This window comes from Gorilla gorilla, chromosome 10 (genome assembly GCF_029281585.2).
Source record: "Gorilla gorilla gorilla isolate KB3781 chromosome 10, NHGRI_mGorGor1-v2.1_pri, whole genome shotgun sequence".
Lineage (NCBI taxonomy): Eukaryota > Metazoa > Chordata > Mammalia > Primates > Hominidae > Gorilla > Gorilla gorilla.
The window spans coordinates 47,935,038-47,957,489 of NC_073234.2; the positions used below are offsets into that span (position 1 = coordinate 47,935,038).

General features: G+C 46.6%; 1 protein-coding gene across 4 annotated transcripts in view; it reads right to left on the reverse strand.

Moving 5' to 3' along the window:
* Positions 1-200: 200 nt before the first annotated feature.
* Positions 201-22,452, reverse strand: part of SP1 (Sp1 transcription factor) — a 35,420-nt gene continuing 13,168 nt past the window's right edge. For all 4 annotated transcript variants that reach the window (XM_055357127.2, XM_055357124.2, XM_055357126.2 and 1 more), the window contains exons 4-6: positions 8,146-8,314; positions 5,343-5,542; positions 201-3,973 (exon numbers count right to left, since the gene is read on the reverse strand). In XM_055357127.2, the coding sequence (XP_055213102.1) occupies positions 3,660-3,973; positions 5,343-5,542; positions 8,146-8,314 (683 nt within the window). In that variant the 3' untranslated portion in view covers positions 201-3,659. The remainder of the gene's footprint in view (positions 3,974-5,342; positions 5,543-8,145; positions 8,315-22,452) is intronic.

The following is a 22,452-nucleotide window of genomic DNA, read 5'->3' on the forward strand; positions in this document are numbered from 1 at the left end:
CTGATCTCCAAAACTCTTGATCTGATCCCAAGGTCCAAAAGGCATCAGGGTACGTACAACTGAAAACTTCAAGCAAGTAGCACCAGGGCTCCCCCTAAGCATAACAGGGGCCTGATTAGCACCCCAGAAGAACCCCTCAAAAAGTAGATAAATTTATTGCGTCCTAGCAAAGATCTGCAGCTTCCAGTATTCACACAATGTGAAGATATTAACAATACAAAATATATTTTGAAAGTCAAACACCTGCAGTTCATAGTGCTTTTTTAGATTTGTTAAAAAAAAAATACAATGCTTAGTTTCCTATATAGGATATACAAAAGCCAAAAATATATATGTATATAGTAGAAATAAATCAGCCATAGTAATTTACAGCTTTTGTCTCCAACCCTCCCCTAATCATAATCTTTATCCCACACTTCAGTATATACTTTCTGGGATCAAAGGTTCAATTTATTCTGAACCAGGCTGAGAAATATCCATTAAATTGCATTCTGTGTAGCACCCACAGAGTGCCAGTTGGAAATCCCTGAAGGAAGATGGTGTGGGTTGTTACTGTTCTGGGTAAAAAGTGAGACAGTCAAATGACATGTAAATGAATATAAATGGGCAACCTGAAAACCTGAAAGGATGAGGGAATAAGTGTTTTACTATCTCACCACTCTTCTGGGCATCCCCTGCCCTGCAAGTTTTGGTCATCTAAAAAATTTAAAAAACTCATTCAAAAAAATGAAAAAAACTTATGGAAAAAATTTCAGAATCAATATGCATGTCAGTTACATTAATTTCTGTTAGCCAAAAGTTCAGGGAAACGGGGTTTTTCTGTAATGAGCTCCTGACTCAAGGAATGTAGGCTCCAAACTTCCTGTGGAAGAGACTAAGTGGCTCACTACTGCTGGGAGACAAAAGAAGCTGCTTCTGTTTTGAGGCCAAACAAGATACTGGATCTGGAGCTTCCTTGGTGTAAAGAGAACAGGGCAAGTGGAAATAATTAGATATAAATTCACTCATGGTAATGCTAATGAATAGGGTTGAGGGTAAACCAGCAGCTTTTCATTCGAGAGAGAAATACCATCAAATTACCTTGTAAAAGCTTATATCCTCAGCATCATTACACTAGTTTATATCTGGTAATTTCATACTGGAGAAGATTCCATTCCTTGAAATGCACTAGCAAAATACTGTACATTCCAGTGAGTTATCCTGCCCCTTTCCTCCAAAAGATGCCAAAGTACATGATTACAGACATAAAATAACAGGTTCTGAGTTCTGCCTTTCAGTGAGAATAAAGGGTATGATAGTGGCTGTGCATGGATGACTTGTATCTCAGCGTTAACAGAATTTGATCTGGGGAAAGTTCCTTGCCATAGTTCCTGAGTTGAAAACAGAATTACATCTGTGGAGAAAGGACCAAATGGAGTGAACTATTGTTTAGAGTATTAAGTTACTATAGTTCAGGTTAAACAACACACTTACCCAAAACTTAATTTGGATGGATTTTATATAAAATATATAATAGAATCATACCATCATCTATTTGTAGCCAAAGTAAAAAGATTTATGAGAATAAGGACTCTGCTATAGATCTGGATGTTGGTTTCACTTTCAAACACAAAAATAGTTTCTTTTTAAAAAAGTACAGTAGAATATCCTCCATTCATAATTGTAATTAATTTAGCATAAGCAAAGAAATGACCTTAGGAACATACCCAGGTTTTAAGATAGATTTCTAGGTAATGGGCCTGAAAGGCATTTTGATCTGAATTTATTTTCCAACGATTTCAAATATAATTTGTCATCTGTGTGTAGACATATACGGACATGAACACACATTCACCCACACATACAAAAACACTTGCTTTCTATCAGATCAGGGTAATTTTTTTATTGCAGGTCTCTTTTAATATTGGCTAGCAGAAAACCTATCCCCAACCTAACAGATTACACACACACACACACACACACACACAGAGCTATTTTTCCACACTTCCTCACAGTGAAAAGCTCTCTAACAAGATACCAGAAGGTCGAGAGAGACAATGCTTTTATGGCTGGGCCTTGAGGACAATTCTGGTTGCATTTAAATCTCAGTGCCAAATACACTAGGTTCCCTGCCGTTTTAATTTTTGGATCAGTCTCTTCTGAAATCAGGTCACAGAGAAAACAGGATGATTTCTCCCAATCTCTCCTATAAAACACTGTGGTAAGACAAGATTTGTTTTTGTTCTGGGCTATCATTCCCATGATCATGTGCTTCCTTTTCCCTTAGGAACCACCCAAGAACATACAAGGAAAAGTTAAGGGAAAAGATCATAAGAACCACTGTCTTGCCACTAGCACATGCTCTGGAGTTCTGCAGAATGGAAACCTGAAACAGATTCACTGGCTGATGCTCCTTATTGACAATGGAAAAGAACCTAGTGGGGATGTTCAAAAGAAGTGTATTTCCTTTCAGAATATAAACTCAGAAGCCCACACATCAAAACTTAGAGCTACCTTGGAAGACAGCAGTACCAAAGTCCAAATACTCCACTAACTCCTGAACCTGACTATGAGTCATTTCCTCTTCTGAGCACATGATTTTCCCAGTGAAAGCCCCCTACCTATTATTTGAAAATTTGACAGTTTATACAAACTGAGCCAAGATTATTATCTTCAAAGGGACTCTTGTACAATTCCACTGAAAGACTTCTAATTCTTGATGCTCAGAGCAGCTAATGAAGGGAGATGCCTTTGACTCTCCAGCGCCAAGAAGGTGCCTGCGTCAGTAGTATTTTGAACACTCCCTCCACAGTTACTTCAAGCATCAGCCTGGGCTTCAAGGATTTTTCCATTCTGCTGCTGGAACTAAGGTCCTGAAAAAATTGACAGAAGTGCCTCATCCAGGCAGTAACAAAAACAAAACATGAAGTGATCAGATGAGAGAAGATGAGACGGCAACAGCTGAGTTAGGGAAGGAGTGCAGGAAGCTGATCCCAAACAAAAAGACAAAATTAAGAAAGGAAAAACATTATGTATGTATATATGAACTAAAAGCAGAGCATATGAACGCTTAAGCTGGTGGGAAGCCCAGACAACATCTACAGAAAAGCTTGATGTGTCACAACAAGGCTCAGCCATAGGGAAATAAGGCAATATAAAAAAAATGACCAAGGTATTTTGGTCACAGAATGGTCTTCCTCCTCCCAGCCAACCCCTGTGAATGCATCTCTATATATCTTTATATATATATATATATATATATAATAATATAGAATCTGTTTTTTGTTAAAAAGTATTTCAATGATCATATATATTTATCAAGGCATGATGGCTTTAGGAAAGGGGGGGGAATCCATCATGGAAGAGCTGAGAAGAAAAATGCAGGAAGGGTAGGCTGGGGTAAGAAGTGTAAGAAGAAACTGGGGTCAAACAAATGCTCATCAAAGCGTGGCACCAACAGAATTTTCACTAATGTTTCCCACCTTCAAAGAGGCACTGATGATACAGATGGGTGCCGGGACCCCATCTCTTCTCTTGTATCCCTCTCCTGATTCTTCTCAACACCATGCATTTTAATGCTTCATGGCTCTCTCTTCCCACATGTCTCTTGGACCCATGCTACCTTGGATCCCGGGGTTGATGGGTATGGCCCATATGTCTCTGGCCCCGGGTGCCTGATCTCAGAAGCCATTGCCACTGATATTAATGGACTGCAGATCTGCCACCTGCATGACGTTGATGCCACTGTTGGCAAGACGGGCAATGCCCTCTGGACAGATGGCCTCCATGGCTACCATATTGGTGGTAATAAGGGCTGAAGGAGTGGCAGTGCCACTGCCTTCTGAACCTGCCGCACTGTCCAGGGGCAAAGTGCCCACACTCAGAGCTACACCTGGGCCTCCCTTCTTATTCTGGTGGGTCTTGATATGTTTTGACAGGTGGTCACTCCTCATGAAGCGCTTAGGACACTCAGGGCAGGCAAATTTCTTCTCACCTAGGTAAAGGAAGAAAAGATAAGAAGCTGACATGTTAGGAAGTGAGGTTACCTTACCCAATTCAGTGCTTACTCTACTAAGCTGAGTAAGGCCAGTATGAGAAGGTGATCAAAAACAAGAAAAATCTTCAAGTGGCTGGGCGTGGTGGCTCACGCTTGTAATCCCAGCACTTTGGGAGGCTGAGGCGGGCAGATCATGAGGTCAGGAGATCAAGACCACTGTGAAACCCTGTCTCTACTAAAAATACAAAAAATTAGCCAGGCGTGGTGGCGGGCGCCTGTAGTCCCAGCTACTCGGAGAGGCTGAGGCAGGAGAATGGCGTGGACCCGGGAGGCGGAGCTTGCAGTGAGCCGAGATCGCGCCACTGCACTCCAGCCTGGGTGACAGAGACTCTGTCTCAAAAAAAAAAAAAAAAAAAAAAAAAAAAATCTTCAAGTATATTTTCCTTTTGGCGGGGGCGTGGGGAAGAAAACTAGATAAAGGTTGGGGAGTACTTGGTAAGGAAGGTAGAACTTAGCAGTTTTAAAAGTAAGGCAGGGCAGAGACTAAGAGTAATGGTTTCAATGCTTCACCTTCAAAAATCCCACTCAAAATCTAGCTCCTTATTTTATTTTTTATTTTTTTTGAGACACAGTCTTGCTCTGTCGCCTAGGCTGGAGTGCAGTGGCACAATCTCAGCTCACTGTAACCTCCGCCTCCTAGGTTCAAGCAATTCTCCTGCCTCAGCCTCCTGAGTAGCTGGGATTACAGGTGTACACCAGCACGCTTGACTATTTTGTAATTTTAGTAGAGACAGGGTTTCCCCATGTTGGCCAGGCTGGTCTTGAACTCCTGACCTCAAGAAATCCACCCACCTCGGCCTCCCAAAGGGCTGGGATTACAGGCATGAGCCACCACACCTGGCTCCTTCCTTTTTTTTTGAGACAGTGTCTCGCTCTGTCGCCCAGGCTGGAGTGCAGTGGCACGATCTTGCCTCATTGCAAGCTCCGCCTCCCGGGTTCATGCCATTCTCCTGCCTCCACCTCCCGAGTAGCTGGAACTACAGGCGCCTGCCACCATGCCCGGCTAATTTTTTTGTATATTTAGTAGAGACGGGGTTTCACTGTGTTAGCCAGGATGGTCTCGATCTCCTGACCTTGTAATCTGCCCGCCTCGGCCTCCAAAAGTGCTGGGATTACAGGCGTAAGCCACTGCACCCAGCCCCTCCTTCCTTCTTAAAAGTTTTCCAGATTAACTCCAATTCCATTTGTGACCCATATATTCAGTTTCAAATTAAGTTGCTCAGAAATTTTAGTTATTTTGTAGGTATATTTTGTGTTTTTCATTCTAGTCTATTACTATTTTTCTCTCCCATAGGCTCTTGCTCACCTGTGTGTGTACGTTTGTGCCTCTGTAGCTCATCCGAACGTGTGAAGCGTTTCCCACAGTATGACCAGGTACACATAAATGGCCTCTCGCCTGTATGCCAGCGCAAGTGTGCCCGCAGGTGTGAGGTCTTGCCATACACTTTCCCACAGCCTTGGATGTGGCAAATATGCTGTTTCTTTTTGCCAGGATCCCCCGAGCCCCTGAAAGTGAGGACACAACTATTCATCATTCATTCTAGAGAAAACTAAAGAACCACAAAGTATCAACAGCAATCACCCAATCTACACCAAACTAACCCAAACTTTTATTTCTTGAAAAAGTCTTCTTTTTTGTTTTTTTGAGACAGCGTCTCACTCTGTCGTCCAGGCTGGAGTACAGTAGCATGATCACGGCTCACTGCAACCTCCGCCTCCTAGGTTCAAGCGATTCTCCTGCCTCAGCCTCCCGAGTAGCTGGGATTACAGGTGCACGCCACCATGCCCAGCTAATTTTTGTATTTTTAGTGCAGATGAGGTTTCGCCATGTTGGCGAGGCTGGTCTTGAACCCCTGAGCTCAGGTAATGGATCCGCCCACCTCCGCCTCCCAAAGTACTGGGATTACAGGCGTGAGCCACCACACTGGACCAAGGCTTCTTTTTTTTGTTTGTTTGTTTGTTTTGAGACGGAGTCTCGCTCTGTCGCCCAGGCTGGAGTGTAATGGCGCAATCTTGACTCACTGCAACCTCCACCTCCTGGGTTCACGCCATTCTCCTGCCTCAGCCTCCCGAGTAGCTGGGACTAGGGGTGCCCGCCACCACACCCGGCTAATTTTTTGTATTTTTAGTAGAGACGGGGTTTCACCATGTTAGCCAGGATGGTCTCGATCTCCTGACCTTGTGATCCACCTACCTTGGCCTCCCAAAGTGCTGGGATTACAGGCGTGAGCCACCGCACCCGGCCAAGGCATCTTTTTTAAAAAGCTTTCTAGGGGCTGGGAGCGATGGCTCACGCCTGTAATCCCAACACTTTTGAAGGCTGAGGCAGGTGGATCGATCACCTGAGGTCAGGGGTTCGAGACCAGCCTGGCCAACATGGCGAAACCTCATCTGTACTAAAAAATACAAAAATTGTTCAAGACCAGTCTTATCAACATGGTCCCCATCTCTACTAAAAATACAAAATTAGCCAGGCGTGGTGGCACATGCCTGTAATCCCAGCTACTTGGGAGGCTGAAGCAGGGGAATTGCTTGAACCTGGGAGGCGGAGGTTGCAGTGAGCCGAGATCGTGCCGTTGCACTCCAGCCTGGGCAATAAGAGCGAAGCTCTTTTTTTTTTTTGAGACACAGTCTCACTCTGTCGCCCAGGCTAGAGTGTAACGGCACGATCTCGGTTCACTGCAACCTCCACCTCCCAAGTTCGAGCAACTCTCCTACCTCAACCTCCCAAGTAGCTGGGATTACAGGCACCTGACACCACGCCGGTTAATTTTTGTACTTTTAGTAGAGATGGGGTTTCATCATGTTGGCCAGGCTGGTCTTGTACTCCTGACCTCAGGTGATCCGCACGCCTTGGCCTCCCAAAGTGTTGGGATTACAGGCGTGAGCCACCGTACCCGGATGAAGCTCTGTCTTAAAAAAAACAAAGGCCGGGCGCCCCCATGGCTCATGCCTGTAATCCCAGCACTTTGGGAGGCCAAGGCAGGCGGATCACATGGTCAGGAGATCGAGACCACCCTGGCTAACACGGTGAAACCCCGTCTCTACTAAAAATACAAAAAATTAGCTGGGCGAGGTGGCGGGCACCTGTAGTCCCAGCTACTAGGGAGGCTGAGGCAGGAGAATGGCGTGAACCCAGGGGGCGGAGCCTGCAGTGAGCCAAGATCGTGCCACTGCACTCCAGCCTTGGCAACAGAGCAAGACCATCTCGAACCAAAAAAATAAATAAATAAATGTTTTTGGCCAGGCGCAGTGGCTCACGCCTGTAATCCCAGCACTTTGGGAGGCTGAGGTGGGCAGATCACACAGTCAGGAGATGAAGACCATCCTGGCTAACAAGGTGAAACCCTGTCTCTATTAAAAATAGAAAAACTTAGCTGGGGGTGGTGGCACACACCTGTAGTCCCAGCTACTCGGGAGACTGAGGCAGAATTGCTTGAACCCAGGAGGTGGAGGTTGCAGTGTGCCAAGAATGTGCCACTGCACTCCAGCCTGGGCAACACAGAAAGACTTTGTCTCAGAAAAAAAAAAAAATTTTTTTTCATTTTCTCTTTTTATTGCCAGTAAAATATTCCCACATAATTTTTAAATTTTTTGTAGAGATCGGCTCTCGCTTTCTTGCTGAGGCTGGTCTCAAACTCCTGGGCTCAAGTGATCCTCCTATCTTGGCCTCCCAAAGTGCTGGGATTATATGCATCCAGCTCTGAGTCTTAAATCCTAAAAAAAAAATTAACCTTCGCCGGGCATGGTGGCTCACGCTGGTAATCCCAGCACTTTAGGAGGCCAAGGCGGGAAGATCACGAGGTCAGGAGATCGAGACCATCCTGGGTAACACAGTGAAACCCCGTCTCTACTAAAAATAAAAAAAGATAGCTGGGTGTGGTGACAGGTGCCTGTAGTCCCAGCTACTCGGAGGCTGAGGCAGGAGAATGGCGTGAACCCAGGAGGTGGAGCTTGCAGTGAGCCAAGATCGTGCCACTGCACTCCAGCCTGGGCAACAGAGTCAGACTCAGACTCAAAAAAAAAAAAAAAAATTAATCTTCTTCCTCTTATCTCCAAATCTATTAATTTTTCTTTATATTTGTAAGAAACTGGCTGGGTCAACTCACCTTCCTTCACTGTCTTTACAGTAGGGGCAGGTGCATGCTTCCCGCCGGGTCCTCCGACCGGCTTGGGGTTGGGCATCTGGGCTGTTTTCTCCTTCCTCTCCACCTGCTGTGTCATCATGTATTCCATCACCACCAGCCCCATGGAGACCAAGCTGAGCTCCATGATCACCTGAAATTAAGAGAGAAAAGGGTCAACATGTGACATGGGCAGGTTATCACTGGCATCTCAGTGATACCCTACAGTCACAACATCATTTCTTTTGAACTGACATCCTACATTCACAGTATCACAAGTTTTGAAGCCTTTTTATGTTTAGCCATTCCATTCACTGACACCTGAAGACTCACTGAAATCTCAAGAATCATCATTGAAAATACCAAGAGTGGCTGGGCACAGTGGTTCACGCCTGTAATTCCATCACTTTGGGAGGCCGAGGTGGGCGGATCACCTGAGGTCAGGAGTTCAAGACCAGTCTGACCAATACGGAGAAATCCCGTCTCTACTAAAAATACAAAATTAGCTGGGAATGGTACGCATGCCTGTAATCCCAGCTCCTTGGAAGGCTGAGCCAGGGGAATTGCTTGAACCCGGGAGGCGGAGGTTGCAGTTAGCTGAGACTGCACCATTGTACTCCAGCCTGGGCGACAGAGCAAGACTCTGTCTCAAAAAAAAAAAAAAAAAGAAAGAAAATACCAACAGCCAATAAATATGTGAAAATCTGATCAAATCTCATAGTTGTTTTTTTTTTAAATTTATTATTATTAAAGTTTTACGGTACATGTGCACAACGTGTAGGTTTGTTACATATGGATACATGTGCCATGTTGATGTGCTGCACCCATTAACTCGTCATTTAGCATTAGGTATATCTCCTAATGCTATCCCTCCCCCCTCCCCCGATCATAGTTTTTAAAATGCAACTCCACTTATAACGCATTTGTAATTTTTCACCTATCAGATTACCAAAAGTTGAAACCCTAATAACATACGTCATTGGTAAGGGTACAGGGAAACAGACCCTCCCTCTCTCTCTTCCTTCCCTCCCTCCCTCCTTCCCTCCTTCTTTCTCTCTCTCTCTCTTTTGTTTCCTTTCTTTTTTTGAGACAGAGTCTCGCTGGCTCTGGAGTACAGTGGCATTATCTGGGCTCACTGCAACCTCCATCTCCTGGGTTCAAATGATTCTCCTGCCTCAGCCTCCCAAGTAGCTGGGACTACAGGCATATGCCACCATGACTGGCTAACTTTTTTGTATTTTTAGGAGAGATGGGGTTTCACCATGTTGGTCAGGCTGTCTCGAACTCCTGACCTTAGGTGATCCACCCGCCTCGGCCTTCGGAAGTGCTGGGATTACGGGTGGGCATGAGCCACCACGCCCAGCCGGAAAGAGACATTTTCATACACAAATAGTGATAAATTAGTACAACTTTTTGAAGGCCAGTTTGAAAATATTTAAATGTACATCTAATTTGAACCAGCAATGCCCATATATTTACATGTGGTTCTGCCTGTAACCTCAGCACTTTGGGAGGCTGATGCGGGAGAACTGCTTGAGATTAGGAGTTCAAGACCAGCCTGGGCAACATAGGGACACTCTGTCTATAAAATAAATAACAGGCTGGGCATGGTAGCTCATGCCTGTAATCCCAGCACTTTGGAAGGCCGAGGTGGTTGGATCACTTGAGGTCAGGAGTTCAATACCAGCCTGGCCAACATGGTAAAACCCGCATCTCTACTAAAAATACAAAAACAAAACAAAAAAATCAGCTGGGTATGGTGGAGTACGCCTGTAATCCTAGCTACTCGGGAGGCTGAGACAGGAATTGCTTGAACCCAGGAGGCAGAGGCTGCAGTGAGCCGAGACTGTGCCACTGCACTCCAGCCTGGCCGACAGAGCGAGACTTCCGTTGCCAAATAATAATAATAATCAGCTGGGCATGGTGGCATGCGCCTATGGTCCCAGCTACTCAGGAGGCTAAGGTGGGAGGAAGATTGCTTGAGCCAAGGTGTTTAAGGCTACAGTGAGCTATGATCACATCACTGCACGCCAGCCTGGTCAACAGAACAATATTCCAACTCAAAAAAATATATATAAATAAACAGTGTATGCTAAAATGCTTTAGACTCTCATCATGACTCAGTTGGCCACATTTGACATTTTCAAACACAGCTCTAGGACAGATAATATTCCTTTTTTTTTTTTTTTTTTTTTGAGACTGAGTTACACTCTTGTTGCCCAGGCTGGAGTGCAATGGCACAATCTTGACTCACTGCAACCTCCGCCTCCTGGGTTCAAGCGATTTTCCTGCCTCAGCCTCCTGAGTAGCTGGGATTACAGGCACCCACCACCACACCTGGCTACTTTTTGTATTTTGTTGTATTTTTTTAGTAGAGATGGGGTTTCACCATCTTCAACAGGCTGGTCTCGAACTCCTGACCTCATGATCCGCCCGCCTCGGCCTCCCAAAGTGCTGGGATTACAGGCGTGAGCCACCGCGCCTGGCCTTTCCTTTTTTTAAGGAGACCGGGTCTCACCATGTTGTCCAGGCTGATCTCGAGCTCCTGGGCTCAAGTGATCCTCCCGCCTCAGCCCCCCAAAATGTTCTGTTGTGATTATAGACATTAGCTACTGCTGCCTAGCCTTTCTCAAATTTTCAAAGCATTTACTATAAATAAGTATTAGTCTATCACAGCATCTTGTAAACAAGTTAGCAACTCTATCCATATATTTAAGATGTCTGGGAAGGCACGGTGGCTCATGCCTATAATCCCAGCACCTTGGGAGGCCAAGGCAGGAGGATTCCTTGAGCCCAGGAGTTTGAGATCGGTCTGGGCAACACAGTAAGACCTCAACTCTACAAAAAAAAAAAAAAAAAAAAAAAAAATTAGCTAGGCAAGGTGGCATGTGCCTGGAGTCCCAACTACCTGGGAGGATGAAGCAGGGTAATCACTTGAGCCTGGGAGATGGAGGCAGCAGTGAGTCCTGACTGTACAACTGCATTCCAGCCTGGGTGACAGAGCCCATCTCAAAAAAACAAAAAACCAAAAAAGATTTCTATAATGCAAGGTGTTAACTTGGACTGCTTTGTTTTATCTATTTTAAAAGGAAAGAAAGTAACTAAATGAGGTAGGACAGACTTAACATCTAGAAATCCAGGTTCTTGATTTTACTTCTGTACCTAATCTCTACTCTTTTCAGCTCTTCAACATAATTTTGAGTTACTATCCCTATAAAACTCTCCTTGTGCTTTCCTTCTCATTCTTTTTTTTTCTTTCTTGAGACGGAGTGGGAGTGCAGTAGAATCTTGCTCCACTGCCACCTCCGCCTCCCTGATTCAAGCAGTTCTCCTACCTCAGCCTCCCGAGTAGCTGTGATTGCAGGTAGAGGCTCCCGCCACCGTGCCTGGCTAATTTCTGTATTTTTTTTTTTTTGAGATGGAGTCTGTTGCCCAGGCTGGAGTGCAGTGGCGCGACCTCGACTCACTGCAACCTCTGCCTCCCAGGTTCCAGTGATTCTCCTGCCTCAGCCTTCTAAGTAACTGGGACTATAGGCTACAGGCATGGGCCACCACCCTCGGTTAATTTTTTACTTTTTTAGTAGAGACGGGGTTTCACCATATTGGCCAGGCTGGTCTCCAACTCCTGACCTCATGATCCGCCCGCCTCGACCTCCCAAAGTGATGGGATTACAGGCGTGAGCCACTGCACCCAGCTGCATTTTTAGTAGAGACAGGGTTTCACCAGTTTGGCCAGGCTGGTCTCAAACTCCTGACCTTAGGTGATCCGCCCCGCTTGGCCTCCCAAAGTGCTGGGATTACCAGCGTGAGCCACTTTGCCCGGCCTCCTTCTCATTCAATCACTTTTATGGCACAGTCTAGGCCGGGCACGACGGCTCACGCCTGTAATCCCAGTACTTTGGGAGGCCGAGGCGGGTGGATCATGAGGTCAGGAGTTCGAGACCAGCCTGGCCAAGATGGTGAAACCCCGTCTCTACTAAAAATACAAAAATTAGCCGGGCATGGTGGCGCATGCCTGTAGTCCCAGCTACTTGGGAGGCTGAGGCAGGACAATCGCTTGAACTTGGGAGGCAGAGGTTGCAGTGAGCCAAGATCCTGCCATTGCACTCCAGCCTGGGCGACAAGAGTGAAACTCCGTCTTAAAAAAAGAAAAAAAAAAAACTCTCCCTCTCCCTCCCTCCTTTCCACAGTCTCCCTCTCATGCCGAACCCTCTCCCTCTCTTTCCACGGTCTCCCCTCATGCCGAACCGAAGCTGGACTGTGCTGCTGCCATCTCGGCTCACTGCAACCTCCCTGCCTGATTCTCCTGACTCAGCCTGTCCAGTGCCTGCGATTGCAGGCTTGCGCCGCCACGCCTGACTGGTTTTCGTATTTTTTTGGTGGAGACGGGGTTTCGCTGTGTTGGCCGGGCTGGTCTCCAGCTCCTAACCGCGAGTGATCCGCCAGCCTCGGCCTCCCGAGGTGCCGGGATTGCAGACGGAGTCTCGTTAACTCAGTGCTCAATGGTGCCCAGGCTGGAGTGCAGTGGCGTGATCTCGGCTCGCTACAACCTCCACCTCCCAGCCGCCTGCCTTCGCCCCCCAAAGTGCCGAGATTGCAGCCTCTGCCCGGACGCCACCCTGTCTGGGAAGTTAGGAGCGTCTCTGCCTGGCCGCCCATCGTCTGGGAAGTGAGGAGCCCCTCTGCCTGGCTGCCCAGTCTGGAAAGTGAGGAGCGTCTCTGCCCGGCCGCCATCCCACCTAGGAAGTGAGGAGCACCTCTTCCCGGCCGCCATCCCATCTAGGAAGTGAGGAGCGTCTCTGCCCGGCCGCCCATCGTCTGAGATGTGGGGAGCGCCTCTGCCCCGCTGCCCCGTCTGGCATGTGAGGAGCGCCTCGGCCCGGCCGCAACCCCGTCTGGGAGGTGAGGAGCGTCTCTGCCCGGCCACCCCGTCTGAGAAGTGAGGAGACCCTCCGCCTGGCAACCGCCCCGTCTGAGAAGTGAGGAGCCCCTCCGCCCGGCTGCCACCCCGTCTGGGAAGTGAGGAGCGTCTCCGCCCAGCAGCCACCCCGTCCGGGAGGGAGGTGGGGGTCAGCCCCCGCCAGGCCAGCTGCCCCGTCCGGGAGGGAGGTGGGGGGTCAGCCCCCTGCCCGGCCAGCCGCCCCGTCCGGGAGGGAGGTGGGGGGGGGGTCAGCCCCCCACCCGGCCAGCCGCCCCTTCCGGGAGGGAGGTGGGGGGGTCAGCCACCCGCCCGGCGAGCAGCCCCGTCCGGGAGGGAGGTGGGGGGGTCAGCCCCCCGCCCGGCCAGCCGCCCCGTCCCGGAGGTGAGGGGCGCCTCTGCCCGGCCGCCCCTACTGGGAAGTGAGGAGCCCCTCTGCCCAGCCAGCCGCCCCGTCCGGGAGGGAGGTGGGGGAGTCAGCCCCCCGCCCGGCCAGCCGCCCCGTCCGGGAGGGAGGTGGGGGGGGGTCAGCCCCCCGCCCGGCCAGCCGCTCCGTCCGGGAGGTGAGGGGCGCCTCTGCCCGGCCACCCCTGCTGGGAAGTGAGGAGCCCCTCTGCCCGGCCACCACCCCGTCTGGGAGGTGTACCCAACAGCTCATTGAGAACGGGCCATGATGACAATGGCGGTTTTGTGGAATAGAAAGGGGGGAAAGGTGGGGAAAAGACTGAGAAATCGGATGGTTGCTGTGTCTGTGTGGAGGGAGGCAGACATGGGAGACTTTTCATTTTGTTCTGTACTAAGAAAAATTCTTCTGCCTTGGGGAAAAAAAAAAAAAAAAGGTGCAGCCTATGGCACTAAAATAAATTTAATCAGAACGTCTGAGAATTTCATGATATTGGTAGAGCTGAAACTAGGAAAATGTACTGGAGTACAGGGTTAAGAACAGGTTTTGGAGTAGGAGAAACTTAGATATGAGTCCTTTCACAACCATTTGATTAAGTTTCTGATAATGAGCAAAAACTTTTCTGGTTGTCAGTTTCTCCATCAGTAAAACTGCAACCAATTATCAACTTCATAAAATTACTGTGAAAAACAAATGAAGAGGCTCACACCTATAATCCCAACACTTTACAAGGCCGAGCTGGACAGATCGCTTGAGGCCAGGAGTTCCAGGCCAGCCTGGCCAACATGATGAAACCCCTTCTTTACTAAAAATACAAATATTAGCTGGGTGTGGTGGTGGGCACCTGAAATCCTAGCTACTTGGAAGGCTGAGGCAGGAGAATTGCTTGAGCCTGGGAGACGGAGGTTGCAGGGAGCCAAGATCACACATTGTAGCTAACAGTATTAGGAAAATATCTTAAGGAGTGGCAAAACCATAGTAAGTAATCATGAAATAAGATATACACCAATATTTTCTTTAATCAACACTGAGCATGGCCCCAAATCATATTTTCTTAAAATAAGTAATGATTATGATGAACATATCAAAATTTTCTTGACTGTGCAGTTTACATCTCAATATGTCTTGCCAGTATGATTGTTTGTTGTGTGCATGAAATAGATAAGAGCATTCAAAGCTTTTTTTTTTTTTTTTTTTGAGATAGATGGAGTCTTGCTCTTGTCGCCCATGCTGGAGTGCAATGGTGTGATCTTGGCTCAATGCAACCTCCACCTCCTGGGTTCAAGTGATTCTCCTGCCTCAGCCTCCTGAATGGCTGGGATTACAGGCGCCCACCACCATGCCCGGCTAATTTTTGTACTTTTAGTAGAGACAGGGTTTCACCATGTTGCTCAGGCTGGTCTCGAACTCCCGACCTCAGGTGATCCACCCGCCTTGGCCTGCCAAGGTGCTGGGATTACAGGCACGTGCCACCGTGCCACACCAGAAAAACTTAATATTTCTAGGAATTAAGTAAAATAGTAAGACTGCCAAGGATAGTAAAAAAATGGGGCAACCAATATGTTTAAGATCAAGATATAGACTCACCCAGGCGAGGTGGCTCATGCCTGTAATCCCAGCACTTTGGTCTTTAGGAGCCTGAGACAGGTGGATCACCTGAGGTCAGGAGTTCGAGACCAGCCTGGCCAACATGGTGAAACCCTGTCTCTACTAAAAATACAAAAATTAGCCAGGCATGGTGGCGGGCACCTGTAGTACCAGCTACTCAGGAGGCTGAGGCAGGAGAATGGCATGAACCTGGGAGGCGGAGCTTGCAGTGAGCTGAGATTGTGCCACTTCACTGCAGCCTGGGCGACAAAACGAGACTCTGTCTCAAAAAAAAAAAAAAAAAAAAAAAATTAGCCCAGTGTGGTGGTACACACCTGTAATCCCAGCTACTCCGGAGGCTGAGACAGGAGAATCGCTTGAACCCGGGAGGTGGAGGTTGCAGTGAGCCTAGAGCGTACCACTCCAGCCTGGGCGACGGAGCAAGGCTCTGTCTCAAAACAACCCAAAAAACAAAACAAACAAAACAAAGATACAGACTCGAACTCATCACAACTGAATCTAACCCAGTAACTCCACTCCTATGTATATAACCAAGAGAAATTAAAACATACATTCACACAAAAACGTATAAACAAATATTCATAGCAGCATTATGCATGATAGCTAAAACACAGAAACAACCCAAATGTCCATCAACTGGTGAATGAATAAACAAAAGGTGGTATATATACACAATGAAATATTATTTGGCAATAAAAAAAAGAGTACTAACACATGCTACAACATGGATGAACCTTGGAAATATTATGCTAATTGAAAGAAGCCAGTCATTAAAGACCACATACTGTATGATTCTATTTATGTGAAATATCTAGAATAGTCAATTCTACAGAGGTGAAAAGTACATACATTGCTTGGGGCTGAGAGTGAACGTGAGAATGGGGCATGGCTGCCAATGGGCAAGAGGTGTTTATTTGCTGGATGATCAAAATGTTCTTGGGTTGTAGTGATGATTGCACAATCCTGTGAATACACTAAAAATGATTGAGCCGGGACCGGTGGCTCACACCAGTAATCCAAGCACTTTGGGAGGCCCAGGCAGGCGGATCACTAGGTCAGGAGATTGAGACCATCCTGGCCAACATGATGAAATTCCCGTCTCTACTAAAAATACAAAAATTGCCAGACGCGGTGGCTCACGCCTGTAATCCCAGCACTTTGGGAGGCCGAGGTGGGCGGATCACCTGAGGTTGAGAGTTCAAGACCACCCTGACCAACACGGAGAAACCCCGTCTCTACTAAAAATACAAAATTAGCTGGGTGTGGTAGCCTGTAATCCCAGCTGCTTGGGAGGCTGAGGCAGGAGAATCGCTTGAACCCAGGAGGCGGAGGTTGCGGTGAGCCGGAGATCGTGCCACTGCACTCCAGCCTGGGCAACAAGAGTGAAACTCCATCTCAAAAAAAAAAAAAAAACAAAAAAGGCAGGGCGCGGTGGCTCACGCTTGTAATCCCAGCACTTTGGGAGGCCGAGGCGGGCAGATCACAAGGTCAAGAGACCGAGACCATTCTGGCTAACACGGTGAAACCCGGTCTCTACTAAAAATACAAAAAATTAGCCAGATGTGGTGGCGGGCGCCTGTAGTCCCAGCTACTCGCGAGGCTGACAGAAGAATGGCGTGAACTCGCGAGGCGGAGCTTGCAGTGAGCTGAGATCGCGCCACTGCACTCCAGCCTGGGCGACAGAGCGAGATTCTGTCTCAAAAAAAAACAAAAACAAAAACAAAAAAACAAACAAAAAACCAAAAATTAGCTGGGCATGGTGGAGCACACCTGTAGTCCCAGCTACTTGGGAGGCTAAGGCTCAAAAAAACAAAAAACAAAAAAGTTTAATCAAATATTTGATAAGGATGTTCATCACAGTATTGCTTATAACAGTGAAATTCTGGAAACAAATGTACATCAATAAGGTTAAGTAAATTCTAGTAATTCTACTACAAATACCCTATGGAATTACCATAAAATCATTTTAAATGATGCAGACTTACATTTACTTACACAGAAAAGATGTTCATGACACAGTGGTCAGTGAAAATAGGTTACAAAGCACTGTGGATAGTATGATCATACTTAAGTGCATATTGACAAAACTACACAGAGATTTCTTTATAAATTGTACAGAAATGTACAAAAAGATGGCTGGAAGGATGTTCACCAAATTGTCAACAGTGAATCCATTTGGACAAATTTCAGTACATTTTACTTTCTCTATTAATTTTGCATTGTTTGACTGTTTTTAATCGATATTATTTATAGATAATTGTTACTTATTTTTCCTATCCTCAAAAGAAGTTTGCAAATTTAAGTTCTACAGATCTTTATCAAGTAAATGCTTTTAATTTTCTCATTACCCACACTGAAACTGTAATTTGCATCAGCAGTCCTTTGTGCACAACCACAGTTCTCCTTCACATCGTATTTATTCTGTACCCAAATGTTCATGGTAGCAAGAACATTTTATATTATTAAAACATAAAAATAAAAAGACTGGGTTTGGTGGCTCATGTCTAATCCCAGCACTTTGAGAGGCCAAGGAGGGTGAATCACTTGAGGTCACAAGTTTGAGACAAGCCTGGCCAACATGGTGAAACCCTGTCTCTACTAAAAATACAAAAATTAGCTAGGCGTGGTGGTGCATGCCTGTAATCCCAGCTACCCGGGAGGCTGAGGCAGGAGAATCGCTTGAACCCGGGAGGCAGAGGTTGCAGTGAACCAAGATCATGGCACTGCACTCCAGCCTGGGAGACAGAGGGAGACTCTGTCTCAAAACAAAAAACAAAAACAAAAAAAGAGGTGGTTCCTGCCCTATAGGCAGTTAAGATCTAAAACACTGACATATCTAAAGTGGTTAAAGTGGTACAAAGAATAGCTAATACTTAGATATTTGTTCATATGTATTTGTATATCTATAAATCTACATCACAAGAAATTAAGTAGTTATAATCATCCTACTTCTATAAGCAGAAGTCAAGAAATTCCACTAAATTAACAGTCAGTTCAGACCAAAATAGTTTAATTTTCTACTGTCATTTTGCACTAGAAGATTAAAGTAAGGAAGTTCATCTACACACACAACCATATCATTGTCTGATAAGACCAAAGGTTTAGTAGCAATGTTAAAAAGTGTTAACAAAGGGGGCTTTTATGGGCTTTACTAGTACTTGTAATGCATTGTGTTTCATGAACTAGAATACAAGTAAAAGATTATCTACGGTTGGGCGCAGTGGCTCACGCCTGTAATCCCAGCACTTTGGGAGGCCGAGGCGGGAGGATCATCTGAGGTCAGGGGTTCAAGACCAGCCAGGCCAACATGGTGAAACCCCATCTCTACTAAAAATACAAAAATTATCTGGGCATGGTGGCAGGCGCCTGTAATCCCAGCTACTCAGGAGGCAGAGGTTGCAGTGAGCCGAGATCATGCCACTGCACTCCAGCCTGGGCGAAGAGCAGGACTCCATCTCAAAAAAAGAAAAAAGAAAAAAGAGTCGCTTGAACCCAGGAGGCAGAGGTTGCAGTGAGCCAAGATTGCACCACTGCATTCCAGTCTGGGTGAGAGAGAGACTCCATCTCAAAAAAAAAAAAAAAAAAATTACTATATTATCCTATATATTGTTTAGATGTCTTAAATTACCTCATAAACATTTTTGAAGTGTTGGGGTTTTTGAGGGGAGGATGAGATGGGTGACAGGAATTAGCTGAGAGTAAGAAAAGTAAAACAGTGCTTTAGTAAAACCAGGGTCTAAGGCCAGGCGCAGTGGCTCATATTTGTAATCTCAGCATTTTGGGAGGCTGAGGCAAGCGGATCATTTGAGGTCAGGAGTTTGAGATCTGCCTGGCCAAAAAGCTGAAGTCCCCTCTCTACTAAAATACAAAAATTAGCCAGGCGTGGTGGCAGGCGCCTGTAGTCCCAGTTACTTGGGAAGCTGAGGCAGAACTGCTTGAACTCAGGAGGTGGAGGTTGCAGTGAGCCAAGATTGCACCACTGCACTTTAGCTTGGGCAACAGAGCAAAACTCCCGCTCAAAACAAAAAACAAAACAGGGTCTAGAAAGGTAAATGAAAAAGGAAAAAAAAGTTTTTTTTTTAATTTACAGAAAACAGAACAACTCTCAAGAAAACAGGAGAGGCCGGGTGTGGTGGCTCACACCTGTAATCCCAGCGCTCTGGGAGACAAAGGTTGGAGGATCACTTGAGCCCAGGAGTTTGAGGCTGCAGTGAGCCATGCTCACACTCTAAAAAAAAAATTGTATTTTAATAAATAATCTAATAACATCTAACACAGTACCCAGAAGACTATAACATAAATCAAAATATTTATGGCCCTATTATTTCATACATTTGTCTGCAACGTTCAGAAACAGGCGAGTGAAAGCTGGTCTCCTCTCAAGTGCACTAAGTAAAGCTATAGCATAAAAGCAACTGGAGCACAGAAGCACACTATGAAGGCAGCAACCTTATCTGTTTTTTGTTTTGTTTTGTTTTGTTTTTGAGATGGAGTCTCGCTCTGTCGCCCAGGATGGAGAGCAGTGGCATGATCTCGGCTCACTGCCAGCTCCGCCTCCCGGGTTCAAGTGATTCTCTTGCCTCAGCCTCCTGAGTAGCTGAGATTACAGGCGCACATCACCACACCCTGGTAATTTTTGTATTTTTAGTAGAGACGGGTTTACCACGTTGGCCAGGATGCTCTCCATCTCCTGACCTGGTGATCCACCCGTCTCGGCCTCCCAAAGTGCTGGGATTACAGACGTGAGCCACCGCCCCTGGCTTTTTTTTTTTTTTTTGAGACGGAGTCTGTCACCCAGGCTGGAGTGCAGTGGCGCGATGTTAGCTCACTGTAAGCTCTGCCTCCCGGGTTCATGCCATTCTCCTACCTCAGCGTCCTGAGTAGCTGGGACTACAGATGCCTGCCACCACGCCCGGCTAATTTTTTTTTTTTGAGACAAGAGTCTCACTCTGTCGCCCAGGCTGGAGTGCAATGGCGCGATCTCGGCTCACTGCAACCTCCACTTCCCAGGTTCAGGTGATTCTCCCGCCTCAGCCTCTGGAGTAGCTGGGGCTACAGGCGTGCGCCAGCACGCCCAGCTAATTTTTGTATTTTTAGTAGAGATGGAGTTTCACTATGTTGGCCAGGCTGGTCTCAAACTCCTGACCTTGTGATCCACCCGCTTCAGCCTCCCAAAGTGCTGGGATTACAGGCGTGAGCCACCATGCCCAGCTACGCCCAGCTAATTTTTTTTTTTTTCTGTATTTTTAGTAGAGATAGGGTTTCACCATGTTAGCCAGGATGGTCTCGATCTCCTGACCTCCTGATCCACCCGCCTTAGCCTCCCAAAGTGCTGGGATTACAGGCATGAGCCACTGTGCCCGGCCTAGCAGCAACCTTATCTGTTTCAAGGACTCCAAGAAGCTAGGGCATTGGCACATAATAAATGTTCAATAAATTTTGCTAAATCTGTCTATGAAGGAAGTACCAAAAACTGGAACTCATTTTTACTTTTATACTTTTCTCATTCTTGAGCCTGCTGGGAGTAATTTATTACTAAGTATACTGGTGTTCAGCAAATGCCTATGTAAGTTAACTAAATCATAAGTATAACTGAATTTCTTAAACAGCACTTAAGAAAGGTAAATAAGAAGCCTTAAAATGTGATAACACCAGACACTCTTTTTTGTTTTTTAATGTGACAAGACAGAAGATACAAATATTCTTTTGTTTTTTGAGACGGAGTTTCACTCTGTCGCCCAGGCTGGAGTACAGTGGTGCTGTCTCAACTCACTGCAAATTCCACCTTGCAGATTCAAGCGATTCTCCTGTCTCAGCCTTGGGAGTAGCTGGGATTAAAGGCGCGCACCACCAAGTCCAGCTACTTTTGTATTTTCAGTTGAGACGAGGTTTCACCATGTTAGCCAGGCTGGTCTTGAACTCCTGGTCTCAAGTGATCCGCCCACCTTAGCCTCCCAATGTGCTGGGATTACAGACATGAGCCACTGCACTTGGCCAGAAGATACAGATATTCTTTCAAAGGGACACCAAACCAAAGAAACTTGTGCCCATAATCCCAGCTACTGGGCAGGCTGAGTCGGAGGATTGCTTGAACCCAGGAGTTCAAGACTACCCTAGGCAACATAGAAAGACCTTATCTCCAGCCTGGCGTGGTGGCTCACACCTGTAATCCTGGCACTTTGGGAGGCCGAGGCGGGTGGATCACGAGGTCAGGAGATTGAGATCATCCTGGCTAACATGGTGAAAACCCATCTCCACTAAAAATACAAAAAATTAGCTGGGCGTGGTGTCAGGCGCCTGTAGTCCCAGCTACTCGGGAGGCTGAGGCAGGAGAATGGCATGAACCCGGGAAGTGGAGCTTGCAGTGAGCCAAGATCGTGCCACTGCACTCCAGCCTGGGCAACAGAGCGAGACTGCATCTCAAACAAACAAACAAACAAACAAACAAAAAAAGACCTTATCTCCAAAAAAAAAAAAGAAGAAAAGAAAAGACCACGCACAGTGGCTGATATCCGTAAACCCAACATTTGGGAGGCTGAAGCAGACCCACTTGATCCCAGGAGGTCAAGGCTGCAGTAGGCCCTGATTGTGCCACAGCACTCTGGGCACCAGAGCAATACCCTGTCTCACAAAAAAAAAAAAAAAAAAAGATACTTTTAAAAATAACACAAAAAGAGAAGAGAGAGAAAGAAACTTGATTTTTTGGAAAATTTCCAAACGGGTTTCACAGTTAAGAGCTTTTTATCTTCTTTAAGGCAAATGATCTACACAAAATTTATTTTTTTCATGAGTGCAAGAAACCGTCAAAGAATTCTAAGCAGAGTACGTTCTTTTTTTTTTTCGAGACGGAGTTTTGGCCTTGTTGCCCAGGATGGAGTGCAATGGTTCGATCTTGGCTCACCGCAACCTCCACCTCCCGGGTTCAAATGATTCTCCTGCCTCAGCCTCCTGAGTAGCTGGGATTACAGGCATGCACCACCATGCCGGGCTAATTTTGTATTTTTAGTAGAGACGGGGGTTTCTCCATGTTGGTCAGGCTGGTCTTGAACTCCCGATCTCAGGTGATCCACCCACCTCGGCCTCCCAAAGTGCTTGGGTTACAGGCGTGAGGCACCACACCTGGCCCACCTTCTGGTTTTCAAAGGCTAATTAAAGGCTGGGCACAGTGGCTCACACCTGCAAGTGTAATCCCAGCACTTTGGGAGACCAAGGTGGGTGGATTACCTGAGGTCAGGAGTTCAAGGCTAGCCTGGCCAACATGATGAAACCCCGTCTCTACTAAAAATACAAAAATTAGCTGGGCGTGGTGGCCCACACCTGCAATCCCAGCTACTCGGGAGGCTGAGGCAAGAGAATTGCTTGA